Source organism: Urocampus carinirostris, chromosome 9 (genome assembly GCF_059441175.1).
Source record: "Urocampus carinirostris isolate Australia breed hairy pipefish chromosome 9, RoL_Ucar_1.0, whole genome shotgun sequence".
In the NCBI taxonomy this organism is placed as follows: Eukaryota; Metazoa; Chordata; class Actinopteri; order Syngnathiformes; family Syngnathidae; genus Urocampus; species Urocampus carinirostris.
Genome location: NC_142357.1, coordinates 6,145,237 through 6,161,721, shown reverse-complemented (window position 1 = coordinate 6,161,721; position 16,485 = coordinate 6,145,237). Strand labels below are relative to the sequence as shown.

The following is a 16,485-nucleotide window of genomic DNA, read 5'->3' as shown; positions in this document are numbered from 1 at the left end:
GACAATCCTGTCTTGCAGGTCTACAGACAGTTATTTTGACTTCATGCTTGGTGTTTGTGCTCTGACATGCACACTCAACTGTGGGACTTTATATAGACAGGTGTGTGCCTATCCAAATCATGTCCAATTAACTGAATTTACTGCAGGTGGACTCCAATTAAGCTGTAGAAAGATCTCAAGGATGATCAGTGGAAAAATGATGCACCTGAGCTCAATTTTGAGCTTCATGGCAAAGGCTGTGAATACTTATGTAAATGTGATTTCATAGTTTTCTTTTTTTAATAAATTAAAAAAAAGTACAAAAAAACTTTCTCACATTGTCATAATGGAGTATTTTGTGTAGAATTTTGAGATAAGAGATTCAATTAATACAATTTGGAATGAGGCTGTAACATAACAAAATGTGGAAAAAGTGATGCGCTGTGAATACTGTATACATATATACACACACTCACAGACATTTTCGCAGAACATTTTAAGCATTGTCATTTCTTATTTGAAGCCATTTGATATTGTTTCTCAGGTTGAATAAACAAAATGTACTGTATACTTAAAATCGGGGGATTGTTTGCAATTTTGTTTTTCTAATATTAGACATGTTTTTAAATGAGCCTAATTATCTAACACCTTTTAACAAGATAACGGTTTTGCTATTTTTTACTAAAAAATAAATTTCAAATATCTGGAAATTACAATAAAATAACTTTTTGCTAATGAGGTAAGACTTCTGGGGGGCTGGGCGCACTGCAAATTAAATCCTACCCTATTGGCAAAAAATCTTGCAAATGTCAAGCATTTTTCCTGTTTTATCTTGATTTTCTGATTAATTAGGACAAAATACTTAAAATTGGTAGTTTTTTTTAACTATTTTAATCTTAATCCTAGAACACACTTCTTTAAATAAGTAAAATTATCTACCACCTTTTATATTAATGGACAAAACATTAAAACATCTTCCAAAAAAAGAAATATATGCTTTAAATGGGCTATATTATCTCCAAAAACGTAAGAATTTTATACCATTGTATGAGTATTATTGCAGATTGTACGTAGTAAATACCCGCATATTTCATATAGCATTGCGTTATGCATTAACACTCAGAAAAGACACTTGTTAGCAGCTCTAGTTTCAATGACCATGAAAGGTGCCATCGATGTCCAAGTACAAAGACACAAAGACATTCAACAGTTCTATAATTATCTCATCAGCAGCCCAGCAAATGTTTCAGTTAAGGCAAATGTTCTGTATGGCTTTCATCGTTTTTCTCCTTTTTTGAAGCAGCATAGTGTCACGTAATGCATGGCTTCAATACCATAACCATTCATTAGTTGATTCTCGGCTTTTACGTGTTGCACGGGAACACTCTCGCATGCATGCACATCCACACTTTGACATCACAGCACCTCAACATGGCTTATACCACGCTCGACTCAACGGCACCTCGCATCTGGGGCTCAATGACACCGGACCCCTGCACTCTCAAAACATTTGGGTCAGAAATAGCCCAATTTGGGTCAAAAGTGCACCGATATATTACTTAATTTGTAATTGTAGTTGTTGCTCCGAAAACAAACTAAAAGTTAGGTCATTTATTTAAAATGTCCCAAGATTGAGTCATCAAAAAAAAAAGTTAGGTTTTGTGCACCAAAGATAATAGAATCGTTTGTTTACAAGAACCTGGGTCGTATTGAACAAGAACACCGAAAGCCATTTGGGTCATTATGTATAAAGACAACCCTTAAAATGAGTGCATTGTTTAGCACAATGATGTTGTTTGATAATAACTAGGAATGTTTATTGATGCTTATTTTCTTAATAACTTTTGATTAATTACTAATTATGTCATTAATATTAATTAGTCTCTAAATATTTATGCAACATCCATTCATCATTAAAGGTGGTGTAAGTTCAAAATATTCTTCTGGTTGAAATCATCATTTCAGCCTCTGTCAAGCTGCTTGTGTGCTGCATGCATGCCGGTGTCTCGCTTGGACACACTTGAATAAATTCTTCTTTATTAATCTTTTTGGGGGTTTGGGTTGGCATTTGGACTGTATTTAAAATGTTTCTTATTAATTTCAATTGTACAATTAAAGAGAACAACCAGCATGTGCGTGAAACCACTCTCAAACCCCCACTTCCATATAGCTCCCGGGGGAGCAAGACATACCTGAGCCCAATCTCCACTCACCTGTCCACAATTATCCTAGGCCGTTATATATATGACTGTTTGGACAGCATACGTGGTTGGGCTATTTTGATTTCCTCTGTCATTGCTACCTCAGTTTTGGTTTCCTGTTTTGGCTTTGGACATTTTGCTAGTTGTTTGCACTCACTTGTTCTTACTTTGGTCTTTTTCATTTGCACTGTCAATGCTACATCAAGTTTGTTTTTTTGTTTTCTGTTTTTGGTTAGGGCATTTTCTTAGTTGTTTGCACCTGATTGTTTTTGTTTATTAATTGGCTCATTTCTATTTCCACTAAGGCGTCAGGTTTGTTCTTGTTTCTTGTTTAGGCAGTTTATTAGTAGTTTTGTGACCATTGTTGTTTTTTTGTTACTTTGCTCCTTGCATTTTCTATTTCGGCTTTCAGACTTAGTTTCTGGTTCGGACTTTTTCAGGTTTGAGTTTGTTTGAACATGTAATAACTTCTGTGCCCGTTGTTTGTCTGTTACTTTGTTCCTGGATTTTTTTTATCAGTACCATACTTATCCAAAACCTAACAAAAAAAAACAATTTCAATTAAATTCGGAGAAAAATATGTTACTTTATTTATTTACATAATTACTGGCAGTGAGGTAAGAATGTATTTTCTTGCCATGCTATCCTAATAAAAAAAAATTGTTCTTTTGAGTTATACCTCAAATAATCATTTCCACCTGAAAAATTGGGTGTTATTGTATACAATAACTGTTGTGTATTGTTGGTGAGTGTAAAGAGCTTGCCCAGGGAGCATGCGGATGGGCACTAATTGTAGTAAGATATGAAATTACTTTATTGCAAATCTTAAATACAGCTGAAGCCACAGGTCCCTCACTGTATGGGAGACAAGATAAGGTGCACATCACCAACTCCCAAGTTGTTCCAGAAAACATATATTGGTTGTAACGGCCGTCTTCTCTGAGGGCTGTCCCTTGATATCTGGTGTATCTGTATCTGCAAGATGTTTTCCATCTCTGGGTGTCAGAACTTTGAAATAGGTGAAACTCTGTTCTAAGAGGAGATGTCTGCGATAGTAAGACCGTTTCTGAACTTGCCAATTGAATTTATAGCTCTCATCTTGGCGCCAGACATCAAGTCTGGACTTGCTATAGCTTTGTGAGTGGGATATCCTACTAAGTGGTGATGTTGGGATAGCACCAGTGGGGTACTATCAGGGGAGGCAGGTGAAACTGTGCTTCATATGTCATAATTGAAATATAAAATATATATTAAAAAAATAGTTACATTTATTCAGTGTTAAAGTTCTTTCTTATTCAATTTTGCATTTTGGAGATTTTCGTTTTCAAAATCTCTTAAGTTTTACATTATTTATGAATATTTTGAATACAATTAGTATGTAACGAATTACTGTGCTGAGCGTCTGCAGATATAGAGTGAGGCATGCAGTTGTCTTGCTTCGTGGCAGAGGGCGGTAATAAAACCCATGATTCTGATTTGGCGCACACCTCAGCCCCAAACAATTGAAGTAATGAGAATATTAGCAAGCTAAGAGCAAGTAAAGCCATTCAATATATTTTTTCTTTGCATGGAACATTTTCATAATGGAAGATGGAACTATTGATCTGATCTTTTTGTTCAAAAGGAGCAGCAGATAGACTTCTTTTATAAGTTAAGGTAAGCCCATACAATATTTTGTCTATGTTACAGTTTATATATACATTTATTGCTCTGCCAATCAAATGATGAATAAAGTTTATTTGTAACCAGACACAAACATCACCGCACAGCATACTTCACAACCTAAAATAATAGTTACATTAAAAAAAGTGTATTTTAAAGCCTTTCCAAATATAAACTTTTTTTCTTGTAAAAACAATTGAAAAGTTGGATCAAATGTAACCAAGTTAAGAATTAGTCCATTTTTGACGCAATCACAGGTTTCTTTTTGACCCAAAGTGTTTTTCAAGTGTGCTGTAGTGCAATGCTGCATGAGAAAGTGCATTACATTTAGGGCCGTCATCATTGAGGCTGGCACCCTAATCTACGTACAAATAGCACCACAGAATCTACAGAGCCAAGCTGGGCCATGAACCCACAAACGTAGCAGCTAGCTTCTACCACCACAGGCTAATGAGGAAAAAAAAACAGAGTCAAGATACGGTACCTGCTTTGTCAACCATGCTCCCATGGTCTGCAGTGGGAGAAAACGTGCAAAAGGTAAGAGATGGGGTGGAAGAATCGAAAAAATAAAGAACAAACAGATGTAAGGAAAACGTCATGAGGCGCTGAAATGAACAACGGACAAACTGAGATAAGCTGTGAGTGTCTGTTGCTGCTGGTGAAGTTTGCGCTGCGCCGAGCTGAGGCCTGACGAAGCTTTCATCTCCGGCTGATGCTGCAGTCAAAGCTGCCCTACTTTCTGATGGGGGAAATGAGGAGATCATAAACTGCTATTCCCCCGTGCTTTCGTAGGTGTCGGCGTGAGTGTATGGGAGTGCTGACTTGTGTATGTGCATGTCTGTGTATCAGGATGCAATCACAGCGCTGCCGGTGACAGCAAAATGAGACGTTGCGACGAAAAGCACTGTGGGTGAATCCATGAAATCTGTCACTAATCCATCTTAAGTGACAGTGATGTCAAAATGAAACGTCAATAGATTGACATGAGGAAAACACCAAACACACCTAGTGTCCGCATTTCTTATTTTTTTTATATCAGCGGGTTGAAGAGTTTCACCTTTTATCAAAAGGCAGTGACGTGAGAAAGGTTTAGAACTAAATCCTACTTGGAATTTGTGACCTGTGTGATTTTTGCTTGGATTGATTTTCAACCGTTTTCAGCTTATATAGCCTCATTTGAGGACAGATATCCAAGGGGTTGACACTTTCATTTAAGTGGGAGCTACAAACACACAAACAGGGTAAATGTCTCACCGATGGTGCAGTGCTCTCCGTTCCAGCCTTGGTGACACTGACACTTGCCGTCTTTGCAGGTGCCGTGTTTGATGCAAAGCGGGTTGCAGACGCGTTGGTCACAGCCTGCGCCCGTCCAACCGTCCTCACAGCGACAAACTCCACCCATGCACACTCCGTGCGTGCCGCAGTCTACTGAACACACCTCTGCAGGAACATTTGGGAAAGAAGTATCCATCTAAATAGCTGTATTATTTCTTCCTTGACAAAGATGATAAAGGTTTGTGTGACATGTCATTGATTAAATGTAGGGCAAGTACATACCACTCTTAATACCAGACCCATTATTTCAGAGTAGCAATGCTTTTGACGGTGATTAAAACAATTCTCAGACTCCATTTTGTGAGTGTTTTGCGATCACAAAGTATAGATTAGTCATTTTAAGAATGGAAAATGGCTATTAGTTTTAAGCCATCAGAAATAAATGATATGGTACATACACATCACACTTTAATTTTGATAGGACTGATCAGAAGATAGATTGATAGATAGATAGATAGATAGATAGATAGATAGATAGATAGATAGATAGATAGATAGATAGATAGATAGATAGATAGATAGATAGATAGATAGATAGATACATACATACATAGACAGATTGATATTGATCAACAGATTGCTGGGTACACTGATAGATAGACAACAAACAGAAAGACAGACATAGCTAGATTGATTGATGGACAGATAAGCAGACAAACAGATAGATTGAGAGTTGGATAGATAGACTGATGGGTAGTTGATAGACAGATAGATAAAATGATCAATGCATAGAGAGATAGACTGATGGATAGATGACAGACGGACAGACAGACGGACAGACAGACAACTTGTTTTTCCATTGGCTAAAAAAAAAGAGGTAAACATTGCTCACTATCAAATATTACAAAAGCAATATTTGCATGCATTGCATACATATAATGTTTCCTAATTTAGCTGTAATATTATTATCTTAATAAATATGCTTTTTATAATTCCTAATTGTACATGGAGTAGTCTAGCAGATTACATTGTACAATCAGATGTTAATCAAGTATGAAGGATACCCAATAATATGAGTATCACTTAATTTATTTGGGTTTTAACTTCTTTGCTGTGTCTATTGCAGCATATGTGACACATTTAACTATGCAGACAAATAAAAATGTGCATATTATCCGCACTTAAGTTGCATTTGATGAGACGTGAAAACTTTGATAATGTGGGTGAGATTCCTGTGTGTCAGGGACGCAATTTGCACAGATGTTGTGAATACTCTACTAGCTGAAGGATACTGCTGAGTGGAGAATTGTTGTTTATAATAAGATCAAGCATTGCTGCAGTTTTAATGAAAACTGTAGTCCTGCTGCCATCTTTATTCTATTGAGACACTGAATGTAAAAATGCTGCAGAAAGCGGTGTTTCCCACTTTGCAAAGCGATTTTACGATAAGGAAAGTGACACTATAATTTGCAATTGTCTGCATTGTTATTTAAGAGACACATTATACCCAGTAATGATTGCATCAACAATCCTGTGTGTGTGTTAAATTTTCAGTTCAATGAGTTAAATATGGAAATATTTATTTTCAGTCAGCTAAAATTTGTTTGAATGCGTTTTTACAGTGTGATATACAGCTTTGCTCTTGCATTTGCAAGGACAGGATGGGTTTTTCTTTTTAAACTACTTTAATGTGACGTGAATATTTAGCAGAGTATTTACCAGGCGTTTACTATTTATAATGTCAGGTTGAAAATGATGTCCGGATGATTGAAGAAACTTTTAAGTTATCATCAAACTCTTGTAAATTGAAACGAAATACTTCCTCAGACTGAAGTGTGCGGCTCTTTTTTATACGGTTTTGTGGATTCTGATAGGACACAATAATGTTTCTGATTGGTTCAGACAATAAGGTTTCTGATTGGTCCAGGCAGGAAATGCAGTGTATAATGTTGGTCGCTAGATAGCGTGCGAGTATAATAATAAGTAATAGAAAATTGGAATTTGGAAGTCAAACTCCCACAGAACAAAACGTACCCAGCGGCCTTTAAGTTGTAGATGGTTAGCAAGGGAGTTCCGTGCACCTGTTTGATAACAGATAGGAGTCTAACAGTGAACGTCTGAATAACATAGCTTTTTGGGTTGGGAACCTTATTGTCCTGACCTTGAAGGTGCTTGCTCCTGAGAACAACTTGAAAGCTTAACTTGTTTTGAGTACAATGCAGAAATAGACAGACATATAAAGATATACAAACGTACAAAGATATATAAACGTATAAAATATAGAATATAGTATAAAAGGCACACTTAGACCCTAATTTCCTTTACAAATAATCCCCCTGATATTGCCTTTGCGACTGCATTTAAAAAACACCATCACCACTATGTTTAGGAATATCAATTAATAATACATACCATACACCAACTATATTACCCAAATTAATTGAATTTGTCTTATTTTAAAGGTCCAGTTTATTGATTCATTTAAATATAAGCATAATTTAAAAACTTCTGGCACCCAAAAATAACATTTTCTCTGTCTGTTATTAATCATTGATTGCAATTCTAGTATTTGCTTTAGATTTATGAACTTTATCCTATAATTCCATTTGTAAACTTGAATTAATTCAAAGTGAAATTAAAGCAGAATGATTTAAAAAAAAAATTATATTCATACAAAATTATATTTTGAAGGAGACACATAATAACATCGCTATCAACTACCATCTGCTTCTGTGCCTTTGACTACATCTTCTTTAAGTTTCCCCAAAAATTTTTGGGATACTTTTTATGTATTTTACTGAAATTGCTTCAAAGTTTTTGTCTATTATTTGTGGTGTGGTGTCAGACTCACTGTACTTTTATTGTTTTAGTTATACTCTGTTTTGTAATGAAGTGGAGCTTGGACACTAAACTTGACTCAGAATTTCTTCAAAGAGGAGTTACGTTGCATCTAAAAGTGTATGACACACACACACACACACACAAAGAACAGAGCGCACAAATCTAAATTGTGAATTTCATAACAAAATGGGAGTAAAGAAGCAATATCGAGCAGTTTTTATCCATAGAGGATTGCCATATTGCTACTTGCTATCCACTGAAAGTTGCCCAAGGTTTAGACAGCGACCAAAATCATGTACCTCCAAAATAATATATGTTTAAAGGGACTTTTAAATATTTTTGAAATATAACCTACGCTTGGGCTGAATAATATTACGGCTTAAAAAAACCCCAACATGAACATTACCTTATCCTTAGCAATCCATTTTGGTACCAACAGCAGGGTAGTGCTTTGACTTGTATGTAATCTATTTATTTAGATAATTAATCTTCCATCATGATAGATGACAAAATAAAGGCATTTTTTAAATTAGAAGCTAAACTTGTGAGTAGTGAAATTAATTACAATCCAAAAAGTATCCAATCCCTTAAATTATTAAAACTGTTGTTGAATAACTCCCATCTACACATAGAATATCTTTTAGCCACATGTTGAGCAAGTTTTTTGGTGGTTTCTCTTCTTCAACTCATGTGAAACATATTAAGCACTAGTTAGCAATCTTTTAGGAGCTTGGAATCAACTGTATTGGAGAAGAGAAAACTCAAAAACCAGGCAGGACAAGTGGCCCTCGAGGACTAGAGTGCCATGGTCTGACTTAGATGGTGTTCTAGGAGGCCTTAGCAGATAAAAATCAAGTCTTTGCAAAATAACTGTTGGTTTTGTCTGCTTGATTTATATTCTGTGTTTGAGTTTGTCTTAACACATTCTGATTATTATAGTGTAAATAATACCAATCTAATTCCAGCCTTTTTCAGCAGAGTAAACACAAGGAGGAAGCAAATATGAATTAGCTTTGTTTATTTGCTCAAAAATGTACTTGAGCCATCACGATTGTTTGGTTGTCTGATAAGTTGCTTTTAATATTGGACACCTGCAAAGGAGATTGCATATGATATACGTTTGTTATTTTGACTATTATACCTTGCTGTAGTTCATTATTTTGACTATTAACCTTACTCTTTTTCATTAGTTTGACTATTATCTACTTTTTACATCGTCCCTACCATTGGCCAATAATGTTGCTGTTCTTTGATTACCACACCACTTAGGGCAGATCTGCTTTTGTAACCTAATTAATTCAAATGGCTCAGGGCCGCAGGACTTTTAGGACGTATTCGGAATTACACATTGCAAGTTTTTTTTGTACAGCCTTCTGCTCTTCTTTTTGTTGTAAAATAATTGTTGTCCTCTACTTATTTTAAGTGTCTATTACTCTTATAATTGGCATAAAATGTTGCTGTTATTTGAGTTAGAACCGATCTGCTTTTTATAAACTAGGAGGTTTAATAAAAAAAGGAAGGGCTTATGGGAGGGCTTTTAGAACACATTGTGAATTTCACATTGTGAATTTTTTTTGTACAGTCCTCTCCTGTTCTCACTGCAAGTTCAGCATTTTCTCCTTATATGGAGGGCCTACTAAACAATACACTCATCACTGTCCTCACCCATGGAGCAGTCGGGTCCCATCCAGTTGGGGTCGCAGCTGCACAGCCCAGTGTCGGGAATGAAGGCACCGTGGCCGTGGCACTGGTCCGGACACTGAGCCCTGGGCAGCTCGCAGTGGAGCCCGCCCCAGCCTGGCTTGCAGTGGCATTCGCCGTTTACACAGATTCCGTTGTTGGAACACGTTGGGTCAAGGCAATCCACTGCAGATATCAAAATATCAAATTATAACAAGAGTATTAAGAGAAGAGCACATCCCAATTTACATTCCAAGACAAAGAAACATTATGAGGTGTTTTGAAGACTCATTTTCATGGGGGGTGGGGGCAAGGGAGGGGCGGGGCAGGGGGGTTGTGGATTGATCCAAATATTGATATTATCGATACCAAGCAAGTACTTGGATCAGATCATTAGTATTGCCCTGGGAATAGTCCTTTGCTCCTCACCAATTTCCTCCAAACCCTGCTTCTTTCTGTCGAGAGCTCAGCCCTTCCTTTCGCTGACGCATCACTGACTTATACTTCAAAATATTTTGCAAAGGGTGGTACTTTAGTTATCATGTTGACATTGTTATACAGTATTTGTAGATATTTTACTTTTCTGCTTTTTGGTTTGACTCTTGTCTTTTGTTCTTAAACAGTTATACCTACATACATACATACCTACATACATTGAACCCACGCTGGAGGTTCCCAAGACATGAACTGTGCCGCACATGCGCTAACCACTGCGCACATGCGCTAACCACTGCGCCGCCGTGCTGCCCTATGTATGTATATATATATATATATATATATATATATATATATATATATATATATATATATATATATATATATATATATATATATATATATATATATATATATATATATATATATATATATATATATACTGGTATATATATATATATATATATATATATATATATATATATATATATATATATATATATATATATATATAAGTTTTTTTTTGTTTTGTTTTGTTTTTTTTGTTTTTTTTAGACCTGGTTAATGGGGACCAAAACCACCCGCAAAAAGTGAAAATCTGCGAAGTAGCGACGCCCCTTCCAAAATGCTTTTTTTTTTTTTTTTTTTAAATTATTATTATTTTTTAGACCTGCGAAGCTCTGAACCCGCGAACGTGGAAATGCTTAAAAAATGTTTAAAAAAAAAAACGTTTTTTTAAAAAAAAAAAATTATTTATTTTATTTTTATTTTATTTATTTTTTTAGGCCCGCGAAGCTCTGAACCTGCGAACGTCGAACTGCGAAGTCCCACTGTGTATATATATATATATATATATATATATATATATATATATATATATATATATATATATATATATATATATATATATATATATATATATATATATATATATATATATATATATATATATATATATATATATATATATGGGGCAGCACGGCGGCGCAGTGGTTAGCGCTTGTGCGGCACAGTTCATGTCATGGGAACCTCCTGCGTGGGTTCAAATCCAGCTCCAGACTTCCTGTGCGGCGTTTGTATGTTCTCCCCGTGCTTGCGTGGGTTTCCTCCGGGCACTCCGGTTTCCTCCCACATTCCAAAAACATGCATTTCAGGTGAATTGGCCGGTCCGAATTGTCCCTAGGTGTGAATGAGCGAGTGAGTTGTCTGACCCTGTGTGCCCTGCGATTGGCTGGCAACAAGTTCAGGGTGTCCCCTGCCCGCTGCCCGATGATTGCTGGGATGGGCTCCAGCATCCCCGCGACCCTACTGAGGATAAGCGGTGTTGCTAATGAGATGAGATGATATATATATACTGGACTGTCTCAGAAAATTAGAAGGTTAAAGTCTTGGGATTCAAGAAATGCCAACCATTCCTTAGTTTCTATTTTCTTTTTCGCTCGCAACTTTAGTGTGCATATGACAATAAACACTTGGAATTGAGTTTAATTTAAAAAAAGACCCATCACACAAACATCGAGATCACTCTGAAAAAAGATACTGGGAAAATATATAGCCGGAGTAGCTTACCGAAGTCGTTGCATTCAATAATAATGTGTAACCATGGTCCTCTTATATGCGTGAGTGTAGTAAATCCAGGAGAGTAAAATATTTACAAATACAGAATGGTAAAACATGTTTCTTCTATGCCGTAGACAACCAAACATGCTATTCACATTCATCTTTTTCGGCCAATTGCAGGCTTTGTTTTGCCCCTTTAGCCTATGCGAACCTGTAAATGATAAAAAGGATCTGCCCCTTTTAATAACTTTAGCCAATAGTGATCGATTCAAATGATGATTGACACATTGGCTGGGAAATGAAACGCCGGGATATGTATCCCAGCATACACCACGGACCACATCGCCTACGAGGAAAAATCTAGTCGGCGGCTGCTTGCCTTTGTTGCAAGACCTTGTGACTTAATATTGATCCATATATAAGGCGCACTGTACTATAAGGCGCATGGTCAGTTTTTGAAAAAAAAAAAAGGCTTTTAGGTGCGCCTTATAGTGCGGAAAATACGGTATATATATATATATATATATATATATATATATATATATATATATATATTTTTTTTTTTTTTTGAAGGGGCGCCGCTACTTCGCGGATTTTCACTTTTCGCGGGTGGTTTTGGCCCCCATTAACCGCGATAACCGAGGTCCCACTGTATATATATAGGTATATATTTATTGTTTCCTCTTTATGCTGTGTAGATCAAAAATATAAACTAATTCAAGGGTGAAAAATTCAATTATTAATGATCATGACATTTCTAAGCAAAAAACATCGGTGTTGATGAATACTACCCCTCATTTTTATCTATTGTGTCCAAGGAAGTAATAAAATACATCATTAGCAGCTATTTTTGAGGCAACCAAGGCATCCAATAATAATTAGCATCTTTTTATTGTATACCATTATTAAGAGCAACAGGGTAAACTAACAAATTGTAATTCTGAGCGTGTCCTGTATGAGCATGTGATAATCAGGAGAATGTGCCAAACAGTCCTCTGCAGAAAAACACAACCACAACAAAAGGAAACCAATTTGACAAATTACCTCCTCTCAGGCAAAATTCCCCCCCATCCAAGCTCAGCCTTCCTCTGACTCACCTTCTGTCCTGCTCACTCAGCCTCACCTTGTCCTCTTTTCCACTCCTCTGCCACTATTGACCCCTTCCCTCCTCACCCTTTTTTTTTTTGCACGCACGATCACACATCGCCACCTCCATTTGTGTTTGCCGGACAGAAAAGCAACTCACTGTTATCGATTTTCATGTCAGCTGCACTCCAGGTAAATTGTTTGAGGGACTCTGCCAGGATGAATATCAGATATTAAACCAAAAGAGGAGAAATTGATTCGAGGTGAAAGACGCTGCGCTCAGTCTGTGGCCCGTTAGCTTGACCTCTTTGGCCTGCCAATCTCCTGAAGACTCCTTCTAGTCTACTCTTAATCCTTCCCGTTCAATTTTCCCCCAGGGACACACTTGTCTTTCTTACATTTAAAGCACTTCCCATCTTTCCGTATGCATATTGACTTATCCCACATAACCCCACGCTTAAACTTAAATGCCATTTTTTCAACTCCTGCTCATTCGTCTCTTGACGACCGAGAGTGGGGCAGGAAGGTTCTCCTTAACAGAAATCGATAGATGTAACTAAATCTTATAATAAAAATGTGTGATGTGTTTGGCTGCTGTAGCTGTCAACTTTGTGAGTACAGTAATCCCTTGTTTTCGCGGGGGGTGCATTCCAAAAACGTCCGGCAACGGTCAAAATAAATTTAGTTTTTTTTTTTACAAATAGCTTCTGTAGCTTCTGTACTGTCAAATACAATTTGGAAAATATTCTTGCTATTTAATTCACCACGGGATAGATTAAGGACATGATCCAATTTCCTGTACATGCTACCTTGCTGCCATCACGTGGCTGCATTTACCTTAGAGTTCTGTCCTACAAAAAACATATATTTTTCCAAAGTCGAATATTATCTGTGAAAGCGGTAAGGAGCACCAAAGACCTGCGTGTGCCTCCAGAGCAAGTATAATGGATCGAGAAGTCCGCTTTTGTTGGCGATTGAAAGCATCTTCCTCTCACTACCAAAGTGTGCGTGTGAAGCATTGTTTATGTTTGCCCTTAGCATGCGTGCTTTGCACACAACAGGTGTGGACACAAAGTGTAGTGATTCTGAGGTGATACCATGGAAAATTAAAATGGATGAAAAGACAGACTGAGAGATATGAAGATATAAACAAAAGAAATATAGAAAAAATAGAGAGTCTACCTCTATTCCGCTCTAATCCGGATAATCTCGGTCAGTGGTCGCAGATTACATAGTCATCGCAGATTGCTAAAATTGTCGCGGTACATTAACAAATGCTATCCTCGATAAATCATTTGCTTTTTGGGTATTGTTGCACTGCTATGAATGATGAGGATTACTAAATTTACTGCATGTGGAAAAAGAACTAAGAAATTTGCTGAAAGAAGTATTTGTATTGTTTAATTGGTAAACTAAATTAACTTGTTCACACAAATTACCTTTTTTTTGTTTTGTTTATATTCTAAATAGTCTGTCTAGCAGTGAGTAGATAGGTGTGACGTTGTTTTTGTAAGGTATATTATCGCTTATTAATGGGAATTGCAATCTTTAATGAAGAGAGCAATTGGCTTAGCTTGACAGGTATGTCAGTGCAAAAAAAACAAAGACAAAAAAAAAACAACCCATGGAGCTCATACTGCCTGTAGCATTAGACATTGTCTCTGTCATGCTGGTTGAGGTAAGTGCTGCTGCTGCAAAAAAAAAAACGTTCTGTCCAATTTTACTGTTTCTAGACATGTATATAAAAGTTAATTTAATATTGTGCTCCCAAATTAATGTTGGCGAATTCATGGTTATTCAGTAATAGTTACAGATTAAGGATTCCATTGAATTGTGGAAATTCAGACGCACTTTTTATAGATATAAAAGTATTGTGTTCAGTCGGAAGTTTTAAAATCAGTTTAATCACCCTCATCTCCCTGTGCATCCACCTGCTACTCCACTTGACCAGCTCAAGTCACGCAATCCTAATGGTTTGTCGTGATTGCCTAAGTGAAGTCACCTGGGGATATCGTTTGGCGCGCTGGAGCGCACTTCCTTATTAGCTGACGTTCTCCACTTAAGCGGTCTGCGTCCAGAGATGGACGTTCGAGTGTACTCTTTGTATCCCTGAGTGTTTCTCCAGACTACAAGGTACCCACGACTCCTCTTGCCTGATTCATGCCTGCCTTCCGTTTTTGACCTGTTTCCGTTCCACGTTTGCGACCTTCTCTCCCGCCCCGGCCATCGACTTACCCGCTAAGCTGTACCTTCCGTCTACCCGTCACGCAGCTGCCATTCCGCCCGAAGAGGCTGACGACCGACAAGCGCCGACGTCCCAAACCAGCTCCAACAACTCTTTCAAATAAAAACCCCTTTGAAACTAACACTATTGGATCCGAGAGTCCGTTCTGGGTCATGACATGGTTAATGAAATTTATTTTTTGTTTCATTCTTTTCTTGTATACTTATTTATAATGTTGTTTTATGGTATGTACATGTAATACAAATTAATATATACTATTTTGTTGTTTTAATGTTTTAGCCTGATTACCGGAAGTTTGGAATGCCTTTGCTAAATATTTTATCAATAACCCACTGTAGGGCGATTTTACTCTGCGATCCCTACCTCCGAACGTATTATTGCTGTATCCCAGGGGTACTACATTCGACAAAAGAATACTTAAGTACAAAAAAATACATTTGGTAGAATGAAATAAATACCACTATAGTATACAAATTTTAATATTGCAGTAATTCAAGCACTGTATCAACAAGAAGCACACTAAAACTCTGATAAAATTTACTTGGATCATTTTAATCCAACTTTATCGATTTTGCAAAAACAAAAAATAAAAACACGATTGGGTGTAAATAGATTGTGCAACCCATATCTATTTTTAGGCAGACCCAAGGTCAGGTCTGATTTCAATATTCAACCTCTATTTTAGAGAAAATAATTTTGTTTGATGAGTTTTATTTTATATCCATTTTAAGGGGAATACCCTTATTAGACAGGAAAAACGGTCGAAAAATTTTTTGTGGATAATTTGATTTGAAAATGTTTGCCCAAATGTTTGGATTAATATTTCATTGATTAAGATTTCATACTTTGGGGCCAGGATCTTTTCAGCCCGACGTAGAAAAATGATAGCCTTGTTGGCCATATTTTCAGCCAGTTACAAGTGAAATCCTATTCAGCCTACAACACATTTAGAAACATTTCCAACTAAATGGCCCTCGTCTCACCTTCAGCACAGCTCTGGCCTTTGTATCCGATGGAGCACACACAGTTGCCGTTGGTGCAGCTGCCGTGGCCGCTGCAAAGAGGGTCGAGGCATTGTGTGACAGGCACGTCGCATTCGGGTCCTTTCCAGCCACTGTAGCACGCACACGAGCCTTTGTCGTATTGGCCGTTTCCACTGCACAACACTGGGCAAGCCGCTGCCGTAAAGCAGGGAAAAAAAGCAAACAATTAAGAAGGATTTGTAAGAGTCATCGCCACAGAGCATTTTGAACCCACCTTCGAATCACTGGATGGAGACTACTATGTTTTTTGTGCACTATAAGGTGGAGTAGATTATAAGGCGTACACCCAAAAATAATTATTTTAAATGTTTTTTATACATAAGGTGCACCTGACAATAAGGTGCATTAAATTGAGACTACAGTAATAGCTACCGTGTTTATCGTGTAAAACCGTTATACACTTGCGGTATATGCTAGAAAATGGAGAAAACAGGAAAATCTTTCAAAATAATAATATATAAGCTCTTTCACGTACGTA

General features: G+C 36.9%; 1 protein-coding gene across 4 annotated transcripts in view; it reads right to left on the bottom strand.

The window, feature by feature from the left end:
- Positions 1-16,485, bottom strand: part of LOC148359176 (teneurin-2-like) — a 444,001-nt gene that overhangs the window by 55,400 nt on the left and 372,116 nt on the right. For all 4 annotated transcript variants that reach the window (XM_088344352.1, XM_088344353.1, XM_088344354.1 and 1 more), the window contains 4 exons: positions 15,948-16,142; positions 9,624-9,824; positions 5,097-5,282; positions 4,327-4,353 (listed from right to left, as the gene is read on the bottom strand). In XM_088344352.1, the coding sequence (XP_088200478.1) occupies positions 4,327-4,353; positions 5,097-5,282; positions 9,624-9,824; positions 15,948-16,142 (609 nt within the window). The remainder of the gene's footprint in view (positions 1-4,326; positions 4,354-5,096; positions 5,283-9,623; positions 9,825-15,947; positions 16,143-16,485) is intronic.